The sequence below is a fragment of the Lontra canadensis genome, unplaced genomic scaffold (genome assembly GCF_010015895.1).
Source record: "Lontra canadensis isolate GAN:19392208 unplaced genomic scaffold, GSC_riverotter_1.0 scaffold14, whole genome shotgun sequence".
In the NCBI taxonomy this organism is placed as follows: Eukaryota; Metazoa; Chordata; class Mammalia; order Carnivora; family Mustelidae; genus Lontra; species Lontra canadensis.
The window spans coordinates 22847965-22871213 of NW_022631008.1; the positions used below are offsets into that span (position 1 = coordinate 22847965).

Sequence of the window (23249 nt, forward strand, 5' to 3'; positions counted from 1 at the left end):
TAGAAATGGTTGGACTGGCAGAAGGGAGGGGCGTTGGGGTACTATTTTAGACAAGAAGCAAACATTTTAAGGATGTTCTAGTCTAACACTGTGTTTTAAAACAGACTTTCCTTAAAGTTCCACTCGTGGCCTTCTCCAGCTCAGCTGGGACACCTGGAACTAATTTTAGGGTTGCCTGGCTAAGCCCCACACTGGTATTTGAAGTTTGCGTCCTCCCCTAGACTCAAGCCCATTTCACCACCTCTGAAGGTGAGTGCAGGCTGATATTAATTAACAGCGAGTTGATTCACTGGCATCTTCCAGTCATTAAAGTAAATATTGGGCTTAAAATAGCCTCTTCCCACCTCAAATATCCAACTTTTGGCCTGTCCCTCCACCATGGTTGACTCACGAGCACTTGCATGGTGTATGTGGCCCAAGAACACAGTTTGACTCTCAAAGGGAAGTGAAATAGTCTTTACCATCTGCCGGCGAGACTGCTGCAACAGCAGGCCAGCCTTCGCTATGACTACATTGTTTTTCTGTCCATTGTGGCGCTGACTCAGCATCAGTTAATAAACCCTCTCGAGAAGGCTGGATTTCTCTTGTTTAATGATCATCTTGGAGCTTTCTGAGAACTCTTAGGAATTGTTCATTGGGTTTTATACCCTTAGCACATCTGCCGGGGCCAAGCCCTGTTTCCTCTTGCTGCTAGCGTCCCCTCTGGCGAAACGTGGAATAGCAGCCTCCGGGCAACCGAGCGGGGAGTGTGTGTTGCTTATGTCCCCTAGTGGGAATGTAATTGTTTTGTACTACAGAGATTGTGGAAGGACTTTAGACGCAAAAACCATTTCCTGGCAAATAATCTTTGCCTCCCACCACCCCCTCCCTACCCACCCCGAGGCAATTCTAGAAAACTTTCCTAAAAGAGAGAAAAAAAATTCTAGAAAACTTCCCTAAAAGAGGGAAAAGAAAGGTTAAAGATAAACAGACATATTTCTATGATCCACTTGGGCTTTTGTTGGGCTTTGTTTTGTTTCTTCCTGTAAACAAATACTCAGATGTCCACTTCATTGTATGACTAAGTTGGTATCATTAGGTCGGGACTGGGTGTGTGTATGTGGGTGTGTGTGTGTTGGAACGTGGGTGTGTATGCACACGTGTATTTAAAATGTTAGAAAAGACATTGCAGCCTAAGGTTGAAGGAGAGACGGTTTCAAAAACAACCACCTATATGAGGCAAGCAGGAAAAGTGGGAGACTTTGTGTTTCAGTGATCTAAACAGTAATTGTAATGGGGTGCCTGCTATAAATGACCCTTTGCATCATTGTTTCTCTGAATTAGAGGATTCCTTGCTGAAGGCACAAGACCATTGAAGGAAGTAAAGCATCTGGTTTGTTTTGTAATGAGAAGCAGGAATGCAAGGTCCACGCTCTTAATAATAAACAAACAGGACATTGTATGCCATCATCACAGGATGTCCTTCCTTCAACAGAGGACTGACTGGGGCTGGAGGAAAAGCCGGACAGGGCGTAGAGCGAGCCCCACTAATTACTGCCTCCGTCTGCCCTCCCCTTGCAGTGATCAGTTCAACATTCTCTTTAACTGTGAAACGATTAATGTTCTACATTTTGCTTACACGCTCCTCCTCGGAAGTCTGGCTGTGGGTTCGGGGAGGGGAGCAAAGGCAAGGACTTTTAATCTGTAGGATTATAACTTTTCCCTATTTCCCTATTTATTAAATGGTTGAAAGAGGGAAGTTAGTTCTACCAAATCTGAATGTGTTTCGGTTAGCAGGAGACATGGAAGCTGACAAGTTTGGGGGGGGGCGAGGGGGGAGCGGGGGGGGGGCCGACGTGCTTTGGGGCTATAACTGGAGGATTAGACAGCTACCTTTTATTACATTAAATGCAAAAATAATTTCGCACGATCTTTTCAGGTACCCTTTGTCTATTCTTTAAACTGTGAATTTGAGCCGAGGAACTACGAGATTTTTAGGCAATTTTTAGCTTTCCCTTAATTTAAGGAATGTGCGCCCCCTTAGAAAGCCTCAGCAGGAAGGAGGGCGGGCTGAGTATTTAGAATACAATACAGCCCGAGTAAACGTTGGGGTTAAGTGCTTTCAAAGGGAAGTAAGAAGATTCCAAGTAAATGTTGAAATTCACATGCGAAGAGAGGAAGCTCTGGGCGGCTCGAGATCTGGGGGAAAGCCCTGGGCTGAGCTCTCGGCGCGGCTCCGGCGAGTCCAGGTGTGGCCACGCCCCCCTTCAGCAGCTGGTGGGAGTGAATCAGACGAATGGGAAATCTGCAGCAGGGAGGGGAAAGGAGCCTCCGGTCTGGTTAACACAGACTGAAAGTGCTGCGGTGACACTCAGCCCTCCAGTGCTGCGGAGAGGCAGAGCAGCGCGCGGCACCTGTCCGCCGCGGAGAGCCGGGACGCGGGCGCCGGGGCGGCCGTGGAGAAGGAGGGACCGCCGAGCTGCGCGCCAGTCCTCAGCCCGCGGGGGGACGCGGAGGAAATGTGGACTGTGTAGAGATGAGCGACACTTTTCTCCGATGTTGGATATTTGCTTGGAAAAGCGTGTGGGTACGACCTTGGTAAGGAACTTGATCTTGTTTTTCACTCTGAAATTGATCAGAAATGGTTGTTGCTGCTGTTGTTAGCGTAGTCGCAGTAGAAACCAGGAGTGGTTCTGCTTTAGGGCTCTTAGAACTGTCAAACATTTGTAAGACTTTTTCCTTATGAATCATTAACCCTTTCAGTTCGAGGCATAATTGTCAATTCATTGAAATTTCGGTAGTGGCTCCTGCCTACCCACCGCCGAAGTGACTTCTCCGGGCTGGTTTAATCTTCACATTTTGCTTCATTTTAACACTTATGTGGCATCATGACTGTACGTGTTGGAACTAAATAAAAACAAGCAAGTTTGTTTCAATCGTCACTCAGGAAAAACAACTTTGCATCTGATTTCTTTCTAAAAGAGCATCACATTTAGGGAAGAAAGAGAAGAATGTGAAAGCCACTCAGAAGGACTTCCACGGAGAGTTGTGTTTACATTCGAAGGAGGACACGTTCTTACGTGGAAATGATGCCCGTGGTCCTACCTTTCATCAAACATTGTATGGGAAAGCGTTGCAGAAGTTGTTTACCTTTTCTCTCTCTCTCTCTCTCTCTCTCTTCGGAAAGCACTTTTCCTGAGTGTGTGAGGGGGGATTTGCGGGAATATCCTTATCAGTTTACAAGTGGAAGCAAGAGCCTGTCCTCTGAGTCTTCTATATTTGTTAGAACTTTAGTTACAGTAAAACTGAAGCACATCAGTGACTTCTGGGAATTTGTACACTTTCAGATTTAAATGGAAAGTGCTATTTGTAGCTGAGGGCTCCTAAAGGAATTCTCTGCAGGGAATGCTATTGAACAGTTTTATGCTTTGTTTTTGCTCTTTCAATCTGGCGTGAGATGCCCACCAAAGGAAACTGCCAGGAGTTTTCCCCCTTCGCCCATTTTTTCCTGCTCTTTCTCCTGTGCTCCCAAACCATTTCTGAAAAGCTGCAGCTCAGTGATGCTGGCAGGATGCAACCCTTTCAGTCTTCCATGTGAGAGGATGAAAGGGAGCGCGCAGTAGAGGGGGGGGGTGGCGAGTTGTTTTGAAAGTTGTTTTGCGTTGGGAGCTGGTGGGAAAGTTCAGTCTTCCCCATTTGGAAAAGGCCGGCTGGGTTCCGCTCCTGCCCCACACGCGCTTTCCATTTTTAGCTTCATTCAGAGGCAGACAGAGGTCCTTCCTCTTCCTCTCCTTGTTTGTGACACTTTTCTGAGGCAGCTTTTCCACAGCGCTGAGGGTCTGGCGGCCATGACCCCAGGAGCTCTGGGACCTAGGACTGAGCGCCCACAGCATTCTTCTGCTGTGAGAGGTAAAGCCAGGGATTGTTCCAAGGTGATCTTTTCCTTCTTGCTTTCTTTTCTCCTTCCTTTTCCCCCCAGTGAGTTCGCCACAGTCTTGTCTTTCTTTCTTTCCTTTTTTAAGAACTAAGTAAGAGTAGCATTTTAAAACCTTGCTTCTTCAAGGCGGTCTTCTTTATACGGCCTTCTGGCTCTTACTCAACTGTACCAAGCACTCTGTATCTGCTTTTAAAGTCTTCAGACTACTGTGTTAGTCATAGCCTCTCGGACGGAGCCACAGGACAATGGGATTAAAGGCCTTTTCCCTTCTCTTCCAGGCTGCCCCGAAGTGTAGCTCCAGCACTGTGAGGTTTCAAGGGTTGACGGACGGGACCATGAAAATGGACATGGAGGACGCAGATATGACTCTGTGGGCAGAGGCTGAGTTCGAAGAGAAGTGTACATATATTGTGAACGACCACCCCTGGGACTGCGGTGCCGATGGAGGGACTTCAGTTCAGGCAGAGGCATCCCTACCAAGGAATCTGCTTTTCAAGTACGCCACCAACAGCAAAGAGGTAAGCCTCTGGTTTCTTGCTGAAGAAGGTTGGCCCCTGGCGCACAATCTCCCTACCACTTGCCCTTGCAGCCTCGTATTTCTGTGAGAATCTGTATCAATAAATAATTGATTACTTAATTCACTTCTTTCATTGCTTTCTCTTTCCCTCAGTCTGTCTTTCTCATTTCCTCCAGCCCTCCACTGTTCCATCCTAATTAGCAAACAGTTAAATCTTCTAGCAAGTTGACACATCTTGGCGTAGCCCAACGGCAGCCTGAGGTGGGCGAAATTGTCAGCAGCCTTCCAGAAAGCCACTGTCCACCCTGCACTCGCTGACCCTGGTCCTCCAGGTGTGGCAGAGCTTTTGAGGGAGAGAACTTTCTTAGAAAAAAAGTTTTCCTTGTTGCTTTTGTCTCCTTTTGGTCATTAGATGGCTTTCTTCTTTTTAATGAGCCAGCTTTATTAGCTGGGTTACTAAAATTGTACTCAAAACCTTGACGTGTTTATGAACCGAAGTGATGGTATAAGCCAAGAAGAAGTTCGTGTAAAAGTGTCCTCTGTCCGGATGACTTCAGAGCTAACCACTGTTTATCTGCCGCAGCTCCTTTGCTCTGGCTGGGGCAGGCAAGCTGATTCCTTACTGGCCTCTGAAGTGGGTACCCTCTTTGTTGTTTCAAAGGGGCTGGAAACCCAAACTTGGAATGAGCAAAGGATTTGTGTTTACCTTTTTATATAACGATTATAGCTAGGCGTGATGTTTAGCTGTGAAATAACTTGCAGAACCACTCTTGTTTTGAGAATTCAGCTACTGCAGTAGTTCCTGCTTGTCTCTACTGCAGAGCTGAGTTGAGGGAATTGACCCTCAACAGACTTCCCACCCCCAGGACTACCATGGGTCACTGTCATTTCTGTCGCTGCCTTCACAAAAAAGTGATTCCTTGCTGTGGGAATCTATGACTGGATACTGGGAGTGTTCACTGGAGCCCTGTCCGATCACTTTTTCTCCTTCCCCAAGGAACAGTATTTGAAGGAGTCGGGGGAGACCGTTGTTTGGAAAATACTTTGTCTCTTTCCTGTTTGTGTGTCTGAGTTCAGTGTTTTTGGTGAGGGGGAGACACAGCTGTCTAAAATTAAATAGAGCAGCTCTGCTTTGAGTTTCATTAAAGCTTAACCTTTTTTTTCCCCCTGCTGGAAGAATAAAGGCAGATTTCATAAAAACCAAAATTTAAATTGCAGTTGTACATGAACGTTAACCGAAAATTTAACCCCAGAGGTCGGCCTTAATTATACCTCTTTCTGAGAGTAACACTTTTTTCCATAGAAAAGTTCATAATACGTGGCCTGTGAAATCAATGTAGGATTTGTTTGGCTATTTAAGGTTTGGCTGTGGCTTTAGAAGGTGTCGTGTGTTTTTTCCCATATCATATTTGACCAAACAGTGGTCTGTTCCCAGGGTTCATTGGTGCCGTGTTGCCCTGTCCTGCCCAGTGAAATAAAGGCCTGAACTGAAATAAAGGCCTCTATTCTGTGGGTCATCTTTGCCTTTTCATTCTATAATGTTCTTTCTTATCTCCCGTTTTGCACTTAGCTTGTTTTTCCATTTCCATCATTCTACTTAAAATCATAGCTAAATAAAGGAATGCCCTCAGATCATTAGTCCAAGGATCAGAAAGATAGTCACTTACTCAAGATGTGTAGTGAGAAGCCTGAGCCAGGACTAGGAGCAAAGTTCTTCTGACTTCCCCAGCCAGTGCTTCTTGATTATGCTACACTGGCCCCTCTTGGTGTCACTGTGGTTTTATTTATCGTCTTTATGTCTTTCAGCCCAGGTCCTTTATTAAGCTTGTTTGTTTTTTGTGTTTTTTTTTTTCCCCTTTGAACATATAACTTCCTATTTCAGTATGTTCCTACAGTGCCTTGTATCCCTAAAGAGGGTCTTTCAAAACTCACCTAATAAGAGATCAGGGTCCTCCTCGTCTATTTTCCCATGTTTTATTTAACTGAAACACTTGAATAACACATCTCCAATTCCTAATCATAAAAGCAACCAGGAAGCCAATTCGAACGTGATGCTGTCTTACATTCACTCTGGAATTTGTACCCGTTTTTTCTGTTTCTTTCTCCTTCTTTTCTGCACTTTGGGAGAGGACAGCTCCCTTGTGGTGGGGAGAGAGGCGCATGGAACTGAGCCATGGAGGGTGTGATACCTGACAGCCAGGTCTCCGGCAGAAACCTTCAGGATGGATGAAATGTTTACATTGACACTATTCAGTTAGTTCTTTCAGTCCCACCAGCCATGGAAAGGGGGGAAAAAAGCCTTTCTGTAAGGGGTTTTTATCTCACTGGTTGATCTTGCCCTTCTTTATATGTTTTCATTTAAGTAACAGAAGATGTTACACTGTGAACTGTTGTGCTGACATACTTGGGGATTTTTTTAAACAAGACTATTTTTCATTATGAATTTGTGCTATGTGTCAGCACCTTTTTTTTTTTTTCTTTTGGTTTAAAAACAAAACATACGAACCAAATTTCTGATCTTGACCCTCATTTTTAGATTTGGTTTAGAATCATTCCGCACCTTTAATGAGCCCGTTCTTACTTCCTATTTCCAGAACTCAAACCAAATATAGACATACTATTCAAAACTTTTAAAACTTTTTTTTTTTTTTTAACTGATGGGTTATTCTTTTAGGGGGGATTTTCCCCTTGTCCTCCTGAAATAATCTTTTGTGAATACGTGAATACAGGCAGATCAATTTAAAGAGTTATATTTTAGAAGCAGCAGCCTGTATCGACTTTGCTTATATTCAAGACGCATGGTGGCTCTAAGTCTGACCTCCGAGAGTCATGTGGTGATAAACATCAGACCCATGATGGGGACTCACTGAATGCCTATTTTGATTGAAGTCCATTATTAACTCAAGCCATCTGTAAAAGGTATCTCTCCATAACATGCAATTCCCTCTTCTTCCTACTGCCTTTTATTTGTGAGACAATGTGCCAAGACAGTACCATGTTTCCTTTAATATAATCAAGGAGGAAATCTTCCAAAAACATCTCCATTCACCCCACTCCCTTTCAAAAAAAAAAAAAAAAAAGTGAATTACAAACTGAAGTCTTAGTCCACTACAGAGTTCTAGTCCTTTCAATGCAAATATCCTTATGTTCGAAATAAAATTTTAATCGAATATGTCATTTCTATGGGGTGGTGGATTTGGGGAGGGGAAGAGATAGCTAGTAATTAAAATCATCTTAATGTAATTTGGGGTGAGGATGCTCAAACCACATTTAAACCTGAATAATGTTTCTGCTTAAAGCCCTCTGTGTGTATGTGCTTGTAGATTCCCTAAAGGAGGAATTGCTTTTAAAAAAAAACCAAGTTCATTTTCTCCTTCATATCAGACTTAAATTCAGAAAGCCCCATCCTAAGTTGTGAAATCTTCGTTTTGTACAATGAAAAACAAGCCCTCTTTTTTTGTCTGGAAGCCTCAGACATCAGGGTGTCTGCTGTAACTGAGCCCACTGATAGGGACGGATCTGCCCAAGTGAAGGAAGGGCTCCCTCCTAACATAAGGCGCTACGTGGAAGGGCTCGTGGGGCGGCAAGAGAGGAGGCAAGCAAGTGTGGAGGCAGGGTCTTCTCCCAGATAAGATTATGGGAGGCACACAGACAGCAGCCTGCCCCTAGTAATAATTCTTTAGGACCCTGGTCAGTTCCTGTGAAGTTTCCTTCTCAAGCTTAGGTGAACACATTCTTAATTAGTTTTTTTAGCACTGTGAAATCCAAGGCACATACCAGATTCCTGTCTCGTGTGCTTGCTCTGGGGATAGAATATTGTTGGTTAAGATTCACATCTGGATCTTTCCGGGGCAAAAGTGAGAATAGGACTTGGTCTTCCACTTCCCATTAAAAACAACCTTGGTTCCTATTCCCCCTCCAGTTACCTAGCCAAGCGCTGTAATCTTGCCGAGCGCTGTAATCTTAGAATTGCAGCTTGTATGTCCTCTTTGACTAATGTCTCAGACATGGATTTGAGATGAAGCTATTTATCCTATACTAAAGTGCTGGGCTGGGAGTGGAAAGAGATGGTATTTAAGCTATACAATTCCTTTCAACCTTGAAATTCTATTATTTTGTGTCTCTGTGTATCCACTTTATGTGAGTTTATGTGTATAATGGAACTTGAAATAATAGGGTTCTGTGCCACTTATAAAGATAATCTAATATTGAGGCTCTTTGGCTCTTTTTAAAAAAAATTATGAAATGCTCACCACGATGTGTAGGTTCTTTTGTTTGCGGCTTGAGTATTTTCATAGACTTCTCTTCCACCAAAGACCCTCCTCTTCTTAATTGTTATCCTGTCTGCTTACTTAGTTGCCTTTGTAAGGTTATAGATGGCAGGGTTATAGATGGCAAGTACTGTACTATAGCTTCCTCAGTGACTTGCTTATAGTTGTTCTCAAATAGGTGCTGGGTGGTTATGTCTTCTGCAAATTCTTTTGTAAGAATAAAATTCAGGTTGATTTCTTTTTGGCCATAAGAAAATTTTGTGTGTTTTCTTAGTATAAGAGTGATAAATGAGAACCAAGAGGCCCATGGGTTTTTAAAAAAAGAGCAATTTGGAAGGAAAAAAGGAAAAAAAAAAAAAAAAACCTGACCTCAATGTAATGCTACTTGTTGGTAATCAAGCTCTGACTCCCAAGACACTGTCTGCAAGAGACTGTAATTTAAAACAAAGTTGATGAACCAGTTGAGTACCTTTCTTTAAATTACTGCTTTAAAGTGGATATGTTGAAAATATCAACTGCTAATTATTGGCTCACCAACAAATGACATTATTTGTTTTTCCTGTTTGTCATTTTAATATTATGGAATAATCACTCGAATGTGAATGCCAAATGATTTGCGTGTCACAGAAGTCAATTCCATGAATTTTTCAAATTAATTAGGTTCAATAATGTATCATAAATAATGAAATCCTCATAAGTAAGTCTGCTTAAGCTTTAGTACATCTTTTTATCTCAAGACTGCTCTGAGCTACTCCTGTCCCCAGTAGTTTTACTGCCAACAAATACCAGTAACGATGAACTGTATTGAAAGGGCACATAGATGTAAATGAAGGCAGAGGAGGAGGAGATGAACATCTGCTTTTTTCAGCTCTCTGCCAGAAATTCATAAAGTACCAAAAATAACACTTTATTTAGCTCACAACATTGTTTCAACTTGTGTTAGGTGTAGGAAATTTTTTCTTTCTTTCTTTCTTTTTTTTCCCTGTCTTTCCAGTCTGGGTATGCTCTATTGGCTTGTATATTAAATACTAAATTGTTTAAAAAATCATTGGCTGATAAGAAATGTACAAGAGAAAGATTGGACTGTTAAAACCATGGAGATGTGCTTATTCCATATCCATTTCAACAGGTTTTAAGTTCTTCATGAGACGTGTTGATGTATCAATGTATGTCACAACCAAAATCTGAGATTCCACTGTGCACATTAATTGATACATATATTTGGACCTGCCATGGCAGGTACACAATTACACAGGAGCCATTGGGCTTAGTAAAACCTGGAAGTAAATATTCTTTTACCTCCCCTCTTGGTCCATTTCAGTAAGGTATTCAGTAGGTAATTTGTAGGTGATTTCAGACCAAAAATAAGTAAATAAGTAAATAAATAAAAATGGGAAAGTGACTGAATAAAAACCAATATAAAACTGTAACTGTGAAATGTTACAGAGGACTCCTTACAGAGGAGTTCTTTTGAATAGTGATGAATTGCTTCCTGATTCGTGGTTGGTGATTTTTTTCACTCCCTTAAAGAAATTTACCATCAAGGAGGAACTGGCATAGTTAACTTGTTTCTTTAGCAGGGCCCTAGTGTGATACATCCAGTCTGAGAAGGCTCATTTCCTCAGATCTTAGAACCCCAGCTCTCAGAACCCACAGCTCTCCTCAGTATAAATTTCATTTCAAAGGACGACTCTTGACCACTGTTGAGTAGAAGATACTAGGGAAGAACAAAGTCACTTGAAAGATCGTTCTTCTATTAAAGAGAACTTGTAAGTTATGAAAAAAAAAAAAAAACCAACAAAACAACACCTCATTTGGAATGAAAAGAACATAATGTGTTTTTATTCTGGTTCCTTAGGTCTTTGTGGAGTAACCCAAGAGCATTATTTTGGTTTCTGAGGCTAAAACTATTTTTTTTCCCCCTCAAGCATGCTGTGTTTATGGTTTGATGGAGAAAGAGAAATAAGAAACTAGGAGCAGGCTGAAATAATTTAATCTTGACCATCTAATTCTGTAGTATCTGATTCTAAAATCAGATAAAACAGAATGGTTACCCTCTCTGATCTTCTAGTATGAAAAGTAATAGTAAAAATGAAAAAGTCACCTGAGAATAATCCTTTAGACTAGTTTAATGCTTCGTTGGGTATTTACTTATGATCTGGGAGCGTAAAAGTTGGTTTCCCCCTAAGATGAACATTGTTGTTAAAATTATGTGGGCACCATTGATATTTGTTCTCTGTATCATCATTTTGTCATTGTTGGTTGTACTACCACTTGCCAATTCAATTCAATAAAAACATCGGTTAATATTTTACAGTTTGAAGTAATTATTTTGCATTTTATCCCCTTCAGGTTATTGGAGTGGTGAGTAAAGAATACATACCAAAGGGAACACGTTTTGGACCTCTAGTAGGTGAAATCTACACCAATGATACTGTTCCCAAGAACGCCAACAGGAAATATTTCTGGCGGGTAAGTAAGGAAAATTTTTTCAGACTCCATAAGAATTAAGGGGGGAAAAAATGGAGCCAGAAGTGCTAGGTCACTTCCTTTTTCAACCTGTACTCGGGCTTACCACAACTATTCCAGGCCCTTTTGGACACAGGGAGTTGTAAGCAAATGTGATTGAAACCGGTTAATTGTTGGGCTCTAGAAATGCAGCCCCTAGGTGATTAAGGATGGAGATATGGACTGTATATGAATCTTAATTTTTGCAATTCATTAGAGCTTTGTGATGAAAGGAAACAGTGTGCTGCTTGCTTCAAGGGTAAGTTCATTTGCATTTCTCTGCAAGGAAGTAGTAATGAGTCACCAAGCCTTAGATTTCACCCCTTCTTGATTTCTTGCTGAGTTAACTTTAATTGAATGGGAGAGTAATCGTAAATGAATTAGCTTGAAAATAAATGCCGTTAAGGAAGGATGGGTAGGAGATGCCACCAGGGGAATGGAGATGACTGGGACTGGTCTTGAGTCTGCATCATAAAACTGTTGGGTTGGCCGTATGTACATTACTCCCGTGTAAGGGAGGTGCTTACAATCATGTGAGAGCTTTAAAGTCTGGCCCATACAACCTCCTTTGGAATATCAGGATTAGAAAGGACCTCAAAGATGAACTAATTAGATGGAGTTTTTGAGTAAAAGACCCAGAATTAGAAGGGAACAGGGACAAAAATTAGACTGCTTTCCTTCTTCCCATAAATCTCTCTAGGATATTCACTTTTCTCAATTAGAAAATCGGAACATGCTTACTAAATTTAAAAGTAATTTTTTTATGCATACTTGCATAAAACGTACATGATTACCAGGGAATCATTATTTGAATTTTTTAAGAATCTTAATTCTTTTAAAAAACAGCTGCAAGAAACAACCACAAAAACTGGATTATACTTATTTTGGCCAGTTTTTACCTACCATGGTTATATCTTGGGAGAAGTATCTTTATAAAAGACTTCTATTTGGGGATCATTCAGAAGCTGTTCCATAGAAACAGGATTTTTTTTAAATCCAGGAAGTTTTGTGTTTTTAGATGTTTTTCTTTCTTTCTTTCTTTTTTTTTTTTTTACTATTTTTTCCAAACAAGAAAGAGCACGAAGAACTGTTCTCTAAGAACTGTGTGCTCAGTTTTTATTTAATAATTACACATGCTTAAAATATATTTACTTTGTGACTTAAAATGGGCAAAATATCAGTGACTACATTTTTGCCTTTATTGCCAATAAAGTCTTCTCAGAAGTGAGCCACAGAAGTGTGTAAGTCTTGGAGTCAAAAGTCTGAATTAACACAACCCGGCGTAAGACTTATTTAATGTAAAGGCAAGAAATACCTAAGAACCTCCTATCTCTGTTCCAATTCCCTGATTCCTTAAAGATTCATCCTAAGTAACTGAAATGCTTTCCTTGGGAGGATTTATTTGAATCAGTCTTTCACATACAAAGGATATTGTAGGAGAAAACTCCCCACATGTTGTCAAAAGCATCCTGATTTTTGCTGGCAGGAATATGAACATCTGTTGTAAGGAAAGAAAAAGTTTCATGCAAATTACACAGTCAAAGAAGAGTAGGGATGTTCAAGTTGAGAAACCAGTGACATTTCTTGTAACTGTACTATGAGTCAGCACATTTTTAATCTTCCTGATAATATATGGTAGTGTAGTGAGGTGAGAAGGAGCAGTGTTCATTTGATGTACGCATTATTTTATTTTCGTGTGTGTGCGCGTATGACTTCATGGCACAGTCGTTTCTGTTTTTAAATGAGGATACAGTAAACTGTAGTCCATGGAAGGCTGACTGGAATCCCACGCCCCGTAGCTTTAGAAAGCAGTCTCCGCCCAGCAAAGAGTGCAGAACGATGGAACCCCATGTTCCTGGAAGTTTGCACATCAGAGTAAACAAACTTGAAAACCCCTCTTGATAGCAGAATTCACCCAGGCTTGTTCCATTTTCTCTTAACAAAACACACCGCAAAAGCTCTCACAAGCTGCTTTGATGAAGCCACATGTATTTCCCCCTTCACAATTTACAGGAAGTTACTCTTAAAAGAAAGTGATTCTGGTGTTTACTGCCCGTGTTAAAGGGACAGAGTTCCTTTTTGTTTCTGATAACGTGTGAGTGAACTACAGACGCGATTTATAGACTATCATAGTCGGTATGTGACTAGGAACAAAGCCATACCCTGCTGTCCAGTTAGAGCCAAATTTCTGCTACGAACAGTGCCCTACTACTTGAAGACTACAAGTTGCAGATAACCAGGTACTGATTATAGATGGATAAGGAAGTTTCTTAAGTCTGAAGATGGATAAGGAAATTTCTTAAGTCTTTTTAAGTCCCTTAAAAAGAGGGAGAGAGAGAAACTTTCTGTGGAGGAGTGAGGAGTTGGTTTATAAAGTAGTTTCAGCAAGAATGAATGTTTTAATTTTTCCTATTCTTTCTTTTTACCGAATCAAGCCTGAGTGCGTCGGTATCACTGGGAGGGAGGGAGAATTCTTCATTATGCGTTGCCTTTAAAGGACAATAGTTTCTTCCTGTTCTTTTTTCGAAAAACACATGCCTATGGCTCTGTGAGTTGGTGTTTTAGCCAACCACCTTACAGATAAGAGGGTTCCCTCTCCCCTCCTTCGGCTTGAAAGAGAAGTGCAAGGCTGAACATGTTTATCAAGAGGAAAAGTGACTTCTCAGTCGACTGTCAAATCCTGGCTTCTGTCCCGGTGTTCACTTTGTTATGGCAGGTGAAGTTCACCTTTGCCCCACCCAGTGTTTCCACAAAAAGGCAGGGTTCCAAGTATTCATATGAGCAAGTGTTACTTCTGGACTTGGAGGCTTGGGGGTGGAGGATGTTTGCATAGTTTAAGCCTTGGGCGGGGGTGTAGGAAACAGCAAGTACAGAGGCCATAGAAAAAGTTGAGAGACTCAGTTTGACGTATTCGGTTGGCTTGGTCTTCTACCCAGTGACTCAAAGCATTCAAAGTCAGCATAATCGGAACTAAAGTTAGAAGCTTCGCCCATTTGCCGTTCACGGCTGTAGCAAAAGTAATACTCTCTGGTGGTTTGATCCGTCCGAGGCAGCTCCTTAAATGAAATGTGGTGTTTCATTCTTCTGTCATTTTTCCCCCAACACGAAAAGATGATAAAACTGAAATGGAAAAGGTAACTGACAAAGTGTGCCTTACCTGTTTCCGTCCTGATTTCTGCTGATTCAAGACGACTCTGGCTAAACCGATTGCATTCTTTTTCTATGTGGGCAACAGGGAATGAGAAATCACACACGGTCCTTGCTGTGTTTCTTCTTGGAGGTGCCGGGGAAGCTTGTCATTGCTTTGGGGCTGACTTTCTTTCACACGTCTGTCTTTTTGTCCGGACAGATCTACTCCAGAGGGGAGCTTCTCCACTTCATCGATGGCTTTAATGAGGAAAAAAGCAACTGGATGCGCTATGTGAATCCAGCGCACTCTGCCCGGGAGCAGAACCTGGCTGCATGTCAGAACGGGATGAACATCTACTTCTACACCATTAAGCCCATCCCTGCCAACCAGGAGCTTCTTGTGTGGTATTGTCGGGACTTTGCAGAGAGGCTTCACTACCCTTATCCCGGAGAGCTAACAATGATGAATCTCAGTAAGTGGATTATAGAACAAAAAATAATAATAAAAAAATTTAAAATGCCAGTAATGTCAGTTCTGCCCCTAGAGCTAATAACATGTTGTTTAATTATACGGCTCCATGTGTGGGGCCAAGTAGGTGGCTTTAAACAAGGGACGAGGAAAAGGGAAAAAAATTTTTGTAGTCCCTGTCCCCCATTAGGAAATTTGATTGTGTAAAATATTAAGAGCTATTTTGAGTATTTAATTCAGAAAGTTACAGGAAGAAATAGATGTCTAATTCTAATCTTTCCAAAAGGGGGCAGGTGGGAGTATAAAAAGGGATTGGTCCTGACATGCCTATTATGCGAGGTATAGCCCTTGTTTGTGGTGATTTGTTGGTGCTTACAGTGTGTGTTGGAATATTGTACAGATGCACATTTGGTTATCAATGTATGGTCTGATGTAGAACACCGCAGACTGTTTTCTAGAAAAACTCACAGCTATAATTTTTAAAATAGTATTCTAAGTGGATAACTCTAAAGATTTTGTATGTTAGTCTCCTTCTTTAAGGCAAAACCCTAATTATCTAACCTCTGGATCACTTTTACAGTAGCCACCTAACACTTTGTTTTAAAAAATTCTCAGTTCCTTAGGTTTATAAGCTTTTACTTTTTTATTTGGTTGAAGTTACTGTCATAACCCCTCTGCAAAAGGCTACCTCATTTTAGTCATTCTCAAGTGATCTCTAGGAACAATTTAAGAATGACCATAAAACTCCAGTCTGTTGTAATTATGGTTCTGTGTTCTCGGTTAGACTGCTACATTTTAAGGAAGTTTTTAACAGTAGGTCCTTTTGATGTAAAAGTTTTGGCATCTAAATTTTGAAATTTTTGTAACTTTTTGTTTTGATATGATTTCAAACTTGAGGAAAAGTTGCAAAAATAGTACAAAGAATTCCCAGGTACCTCTTACCCAGATTCACCAATTGTTGATAATGCAGGCTTAATTGTTTTATCTGACGGCTCAATTGCTTTAGTTCACATTTCCACCTTTGAAACATTTGGAATGAATGTTACTTTTAACATAGATTAGGATTTTGACTTCCAACTTTAGGTCCAGTTAACAAACCCATTACCTGTCCTGGTCAGGCTAAGCAACTCTATAGCTAGTTGGTGCTCATCCCACACTGTCTAGTTTACTTGATCTCCCTACCATCTCAATACCGTATTTGCAGTTTTCTTTGAAAAGCTGGGACTATGAAAGCTTATGAATCTCCCTCTCAGGATCACCTTTCAAGTTTGCATTCGTGGTCCTCTCACACACATACACACATCATACTCAGTGTACCCTTGAACTTTAGGAAGAGGTCTTGGAATCATTGGAAACAAGCTGGCTACTAACATGAACATGAGGGGTGAGTCAGGTCTTGATAAAGGAGTCAGTTCTTTTCCCTCATATCTCTTCTGAGCTCCCAAGAGTCTGTGGTATTGCTGAGTACCCCAGAAGCCATTCAGTTGTTTTGGCATTTGCACATGCCAGACCCACTGTGCCAGGCCCATGGTAGAAGACAGCTTATAGTCTAGCAGAGCCTCTCAGAGGAAGATGTGCTGCTTCCTCCTGACTTTCTCAGCATGGCAAGTCACTTCTTCTTGAGGGTCTCCTTACACTCCTTGAGCTTCATCATTCATGAATTCAGAGAAAGACTTTGGTTGTTTTTTTTTGTTTTTTTTTTTTTTTTTTTCAAATAGTAACTCTATTTGAAGTGACCCACCCCAGTGACTTTGCACCAACCACAAAGAAGCTTTTTCACCTACATCCTTCACCGAATGTGGTTTCAAAGGCCCTGCATTTTTATTCCCCGAAGAAAGGCTTTGCACAACATTTAAGATTCAAGTGCTTATTCTCTGTGTTCAGAGCAATTTCCATGTATATTGTGGAAATGACACTTTTGTTCCCACAAAAGTCCCTTTTTATTTATGCAGAATTTTTTACTAAATGGCGGCTTAACATTTTCAGGGACGATTTCCTTGTCCAGTATTCATAGTAAAGAAGGAGAGTGAACAAATAACCAGTCACATTAAAAGCCAAGACTCCCCATGCTGATTGTGAAACCAGTTGTCTTAGGTGTGGTAACTGCTGATTGAACCTCTGATCAGGAAAATTTCCACTCTTTCATCAGGCCTAATAGGTAGATTGTGTCTTCAAATGAGTTGTGTTGGGTTTCCGTGCTCCCAGCACAATAGAGGTTTGTGCCAGAGTCTCGGTGAGGACTTTAAATGGCAATGATGGTCCAACTGGTAGAATTTTGAGAAGAGATTCGAATCAAACCGAGGCCAAAAAAAAGAAAAAAAATAGTAAGTAACCAGCAATCACAAATTGGCATTAAAAATAAAAAAAAAAAAAGAAAGAAAGAAAGAAAAGGAGTAGAAACTATTAAATTTAACTCTTACCCCTCCCAGGTTTTTTGGTATTTTTTCCTATGTATCTAACCAACCCATCTAGAAAACAGTTGACCAAATTATAGACTTCTAAATGTTAATCTGCTTTCTCAGTTTCAGTTGAAAACAGACTTTGTTTTGCCTACTGCAGAACTTCTAGGTTCTTTCTTGTAGTCTTGGGGGTTCTTATTATAGATCGAAAATGTGAGTCGGCATAATTAAGCCATTCAGAGCCTTCAGAAGCAGTTCACTCTTGAAATGACTCCGTCCGCCTACAGCCATTTAAGATTTAAGAACAAAAACAGATCTTGATTTTCTTCTTCATGTTAACTCAAGCTGCTGCTGAGTGGGAGAGTCAGAAATGACACCAGCTCTACTGATTACTCAGCTGCTGAAGGATGATTTTTTAAAATGTACCTTCACATAGATTCCATGACTTCCACCTTAGAACATCTTAGGGAGCTAACATTTCCCTTTGGATATTGTTTTGGAGGAAAATAGAATTTTTTTTTCCTATGGAGGCATAAGAGACCAACGTGGATTGTGAATTTACTATGTGCTGGGCCCTGTGCTAAGAATTTTGCGTGGAAAATTACAGATTCTGACTTTTCATGTTTGTTGGCCCAGTCATTAGCTTTGTTTTCACTTTAATAACTGAATTATTAAGGTACCTAGTGAGAACACCTAACTAAATAGGAGGGACAGGGCTGCTGATGGACACTCGTTTCTTGCTTATGGTCTCAATCTGTTGAACTTTAGAACCAAGAGAGTATTGAAGCCACTGGAAAAATTATGAGACTGAGGTTTAATTTGCCACGTGAAAATGGTGAAGTTTCTGTACGTTTTATGAGGGTGCCATCTTTTTTTTAATGTGGGCCTACACGGGTGTCTCCAGATTGTTCTTTTTCACCTCCATAAAATTCCTTCCTGTGACTGGGAGATGCCTCGCCTATCAGTTTCCCAACTTAGCTGTCTCTCTTCCTTTACCATTTCAGCTTTAAAAAACAAAAGTGACAATTTGAACTTCCTGCCTGCTGGGCCTCACTGAAAGACTGATATTGGCCCGATAAGGGGTTATTTATTTTGGTTTAGTAGCTTCAGAAATCCCTCTCCCTCAACAAGCTTTCCATCACTGCTCCCATCAGCATCTTCCCTGATAGTGTCTTGGCTGTGTTTATTCTGGGGCTGCTGGCTCACCCGGGAGTAACTGATAACAGCTAGCAGGAGATAACATTCTTCGAGGGCCTCTCAAACTGGAATCGAATCCCTCAAGCCTGACAGTCCAGAGAATGGATTTGAAGAGTTCAGAATCTGGAGTTCCACAGACTTCATTTCTAGACCTATCAGATATCAAGCCTGGAGTGCTTTCTGAGTGAAATCAAACGGAAATTTTTTTTTTTTTTTTGAGACAGCAAATGATACTTTTACAGATGTTTCAGCACTGTCCCCAACGTGTCCCTTCTGATACCAAGGCCAAAGCTCCCCTGCCTCCCAAGGCATCCACACACATGGCTGGTTCATGCCTTCAACCTACTCCTCGTTGTGGGGCAGCTGTTCAGTTGGAGTGATGGCCCTCTGATAACCAGAGTGCCAGCGAAGCAGCATCTGTTTTACTTTTGATTTCCAGGGAAGGCTGAGCTGGGAGTTTTTGGTGTTCCCTGCTCTGACTGGTGTTTTCCCAAAGGCATCGTTTGTTTCGTGTGTTTTGGAGGGGCAGGGCTGGTGATGGCCTGCAGAGTCTGGAACTGTCCTCATTGCTGCTGTTCCTAAATAGTGTATTTATCGAGTAATAATACAGAATAAATGCTTTCATCTTAGCTGCCTGTTTTCTTTGGTGCTCTAAGTAATTGAACTGGCTCGGGAAGTGCCTGTTGTGGTTTGGCAGAGATGAGTATGTCACGCCTTGTGATTCCAGGGGACAGCATTGCTGGGAGCCTGGTTAGACCAGACAGAACCTTGGTGCCATTCTTGTGTTGTCAGCAACTTGAGGGGAAGGGGTGGCATCCACATTGCTAATCTATTTGGCACAGGCAGTTTGAACAAGGTTTTATCAAATTTGTATTAAACAAGAATCAAGGCGAAAACTGATGACTGCTTGTTACTTGAAATGAGTCTTAATCTTTCACATCTAGTTCACAGGGTGTGCTGATTTCCTTTCGGTACACTGTGAACATCAGAATGACTTTTTTATTAACCTCTGACACCCCCACACCAGGATTTTTCCACCCCATTTTAATGGAAGCTCTCCCGTTCTAGCTTGAACAGCACTTTTCCATCATACGGTTTTTACTAGTAGAAACAAAATAATCCAGACAGTGCCCTTCCTTCGAGATGTTGTCACTGTCCTCGTTTTGCCCAGAAGGAAATGGAGCGGTGGGTGTGAGCGAGTGGCCCCCGAGCCCTCTAGAATGAGAGGGCGTTGAGAAGCCAGGTGTGTCTCGCTTGTGGCCAGCTGGCGCTCAGGTTTTCTCAAGGAGAGAGCAGCTTTGGCATTTTCACTTCAGTTCTCTATAACCCTTTGAGTAACCGACCTGTCTTTATTTCAGCACAAACCCAGAGCCATCCAAAGCAGCCCAGCACTGAGAAAAATGAACTGTGCCCCAAGAGCGTTCCAAAGAGAGAGTACAGCGTGAAAGAAATCCTGAAATTGGACTCCAACCCCTCCAAGGGAAAGGACTGCTACCGTTCCAACATTTCACCCTTCGCTTCAGAAAAGGAGGCGGACGACTTCCGAAAAAACGGGAGCCCCGAAATGCCCTTCTACCCTCGGGTTGTCTACCCCATCCGGGCCCCTCTGCCGGAGGACTTTTTGAAAGCCTATGGGATGGAGAGGCCGACCTACATCACTCACTCTCCCATTCCGTCCTCCGCGACCCCGAGCCCCTCGGCGAGAAGCAGCCCCGACCAAAGCCTCAAAAGCTGCAGCCCGCACAGCAGCCCGGGGAACACGGTGTCGCCCCTGGCGCCCTGCCCTCCAGACCACCGAGACTCGTACGCCTACTTGAACGCCCCTTACGGCCCCGAAGGCTTGGGCTCCTACCCGGGGTACGCACCGGCCCCGCACCTGCCCCCGGCCTTCATCCCCTCCTACAACGCCCACTACCCCAAGTTCCTTCTGCCCCCCTACGGCGTGAATTGCAACGGCCTGGGCACCGTGGGCAACATGGGCGGCGTGGGCAACCTGAGCCTCTTCCCCAGGCTGTACCCCGTCTACGGCAGCCTCCTGGGCGGTGGCGGCCTGCCGCACCCCCTGCTCAGCCCGGCCTCCCTGCCCAGCTCGCTGCCCTCGGACGGGGCCCGCAGGCCGCTGCAGCCCGACCACGCGCGCGAGGTGCTCGTCCCGGCGCCGCACAGTGCCTTCTCCCTCCCCGGGGCGGCCGCCAGCATGAAGGACAGGGCGAGCAGCCCCACCAGCGGGTCACCCACAGCCGGCACGGCCGCCTCGGCGGAGCACGTGGTGCAGCCCAAAGCTACCTCAGCGGCGCTGGCGGCCCCCGGCAGTGACGAAGCCATGAATCTCATTAAAAACAAAAGAAACATGACAGGCTACAAGACCCTGCCCTACCCCCTAAAGAAGCAGAACGGCAAGATAAAGTATGAGTGCAACGTTTGCGCCAAGACCTTTGGCCAACTCTCAAACCTGAAGGTAGGCCACGCAGCGAGGGCGGGGGGCGCAGCAGCCGGCCTGCGCGCCCCGGGGTCTCACTACGCCTGCGCGCCGGGGCCGCCCTGTGCGCCTGCTCGCCTGCGTGTGGCTCGCTCTGCGCAGGTGCTGAGGCGCTTTTGCAACATGTGAGACGGGTGGGAATAGCGGACTAGGGGTGGCGGGGTTCTTTTGGCTATTTCTGGCTCTGTGACTTCGGACTAATTACTTCTCTGTTGCGTTTCTTCTGAATAACGAAAATGCGGTGTTTGGCCTAGAAGATCAGTGTAAAGTCCTGTTGGCCCGCGGCTTTTGTTCCTTTGGCTCAAACAAAATGAAGCGTTCTGAAAACGCGGGGGCTCTATCTGTTCGGGTTAAGCTCTCACGTGATGGTTTTCCTAAAGTGTCTGCATCATAAATGCCTGAGTCTTTGAGCAGAAATGTGAGGTCTTCCCACTGACTGAGAGCAGGGCTAACGCACGTGGCTTCTTTCCAGGTTCACCTCAGAGTGCACAGCGGAGAACGGCCTTTCAAATGCCAGACTTGCAACAAGGGCTTTACGCAGCTTGCCCACCTGCAGAAACACTACCTGGTACACACGGGAGAGAAGCCACATGAATGCCAGGTGGGCAGTGTTTTCCGGTAGAAATTTTCACCTTTGTACAGAATGTGTCAGGAGCGGTCTCCCTGTGTCCTATAGCCCCGTAGTTTAAACCAGCACAAGAATTCTGCCTGGCCACGTCTCATAACCCTGTATCTGCTGAGGAGCAGAGGTGATGACACAGCCGGCTTCCAGTGGGTGGAAAATGGCAGGGGGAAGTAAACACCTCGCGTGCAGTGCCCACATCTCCCTGTTTGCTTAATGCCACGCCATAGGTGCCACGGGGAGGCTTCTCAACTCACAGGTTGCTGGGCGTTGGTATGTAAGCGGGCCCTTCCCACCCGCAGCTCTTAATCTTCTGGTCTTCCCGCCTCCCATCTCTGCCCTCTTCCCCACACTGTAGGTTTGCCACAAGCGATTTAGCAGCACCAGCAATCTCAAGACCCACCTGCGACTCCACTCTGGAGAGAAACCTTACCAGTGCAAGGTGTGCCCTGCCAAGTTCACCCAGTTTGTGCACCTGAAACTCCACAAGCGCCTACACACCCGGGAGCGGCCCCACAAGTGTGCCCATTGCCACAAGAGCTACATCCATCTCTGCAGCCTCAAGGTCCACCTGAAGGGGAACTGTCCTGTGGCCCCAGCCACGGGGATGCCTTTGGAGGATCTGACCCGGATCAACGAAGAAATCGAGAAGTTTGACATCAGCGACAACGCCGACCGGCTCGAGGACATGGAAGACAACATCGATGTGACCTCTGTGGTGGAGAAAGAAATTCTGGCTGTGGTCAGAAAAGAGAAAGAAGAAACTGGCCTGAAAGTGTCTTTGCAAAGAAACATGGGGAATGGACTCCTCTCAGGGTGTAGCCTTTATGAGTCATCAGACCCATCCCTCATGAAGTTGGCTCACAGCAACCCACTACCTCTGGGGCCTGTAAAGGTCAAACAGGAAACAGTTGAACCAATGGATCCTTAAGATTTTCAGAAAACAAAAAGTGTTTTGTTTTGTTTCTTAACTTATGACTTGGCAAGTCAGGGTGCCTGTAACAAATGCTTGTACATAATTCCAGTTCTGCGAAGCTCTCCTGACGGCAGATGGTTTCCCCTCACCTGTCTGGAATTAAAGAAGGAACTCCAAAGTTACTGAAATCTCAGGGCATAAATGAGACAAAGACAATATATATATACATATTATATATACTTATTTACACCCCCATCTATATATTTGAACCTGTGTATTTTGAATATTTGTGTGGATATGTTTGCATAGCCTTCCCATTGCTAAGACTATTGCCTAGCCATAATTATTTTTTCAATGATAATCCTTCATAATTTATTATACAATTTATTATTCAAAAAGCAATAATTAAAAAAGTTTACAATGACTGGAAAAATTCCTTGTAATTTGAGTTATAAATGTTATATTTTTGTCTTGTGGCTATTCTTTGTAGATAGTTTCTGCACATCTGTCTAAGTACCTACGATTTAGTAAACAAATACATTACTTCAGTTGACCTCCCTCTATAATAATGGTTTGAAAATGAGGTTTGGTTTTGCCAAAGTTAGACAGTTGATGTGTTAACTCATAAGATCTCACTTGAACAGCATTGTATACTTTGGGGGGAATGTGTGCAGAATTACCCAATAATAACTTCAGTAGAAGAAACAAGAAAGGGAATCTTGTATGTTTGTGTAGATAGTTCAGATTCTTTTCCCCCTAGCCACAGATTTACCAGAAAGGAGATAAGAAGGCTTTGCTAACCTTTCTTCCTCTCCAAAAAGCAGGG

The 23249-nt window shown here is 43.1% G+C and overlaps 1 protein-coding gene across 6 annotated transcripts; it reads left to right on the forward strand.

Moving 5' to 3' along the window:
- Positions 1 to 2299: 2299 nt before the first annotated feature.
- Positions 2300 to 22848, forward strand: PRDM1 (PR/SET domain 1). 6 transcript variants are annotated; one of them, XM_032858230.1, is made up of 7 exons: positions 2300 to 2577; positions 4195 to 4434; positions 11057 to 11176; positions 14562 to 14814; positions 19765 to 20864; positions 21358 to 21503; positions 21866 to 22102. In XM_032858230.1, the coding sequence occupies exons 1-7, from the start codon at positions 2536 to 2538 to the stop codon at positions 21984 to 21986; spliced, it is 2022 nt and encodes a 673-aa protein (XP_032714121.1). In that variant the 5' UTR covers positions 2300 to 2535; the 3' UTR covers positions 21987 to 22102. The 6 variants fall into 6 exon arrangements, with proteins under 6 accessions (XP_032714121.1, XP_032714117.1, XP_032714118.1 ...); XM_032858226.1 differs by having other exon boundaries at positions 2312 to 2577; positions 21358 to 21486; positions 21866 to 22848; XM_032858227.1 differs by lacking the exon at positions 2300 to 2577 and adding an exon at positions 3633 to 3888 and having other exon boundaries at positions 21358 to 21486; positions 21866 to 22848.
- The last annotated feature ends 401 nt before the right edge of the window (positions 22849 to 23249 follow it).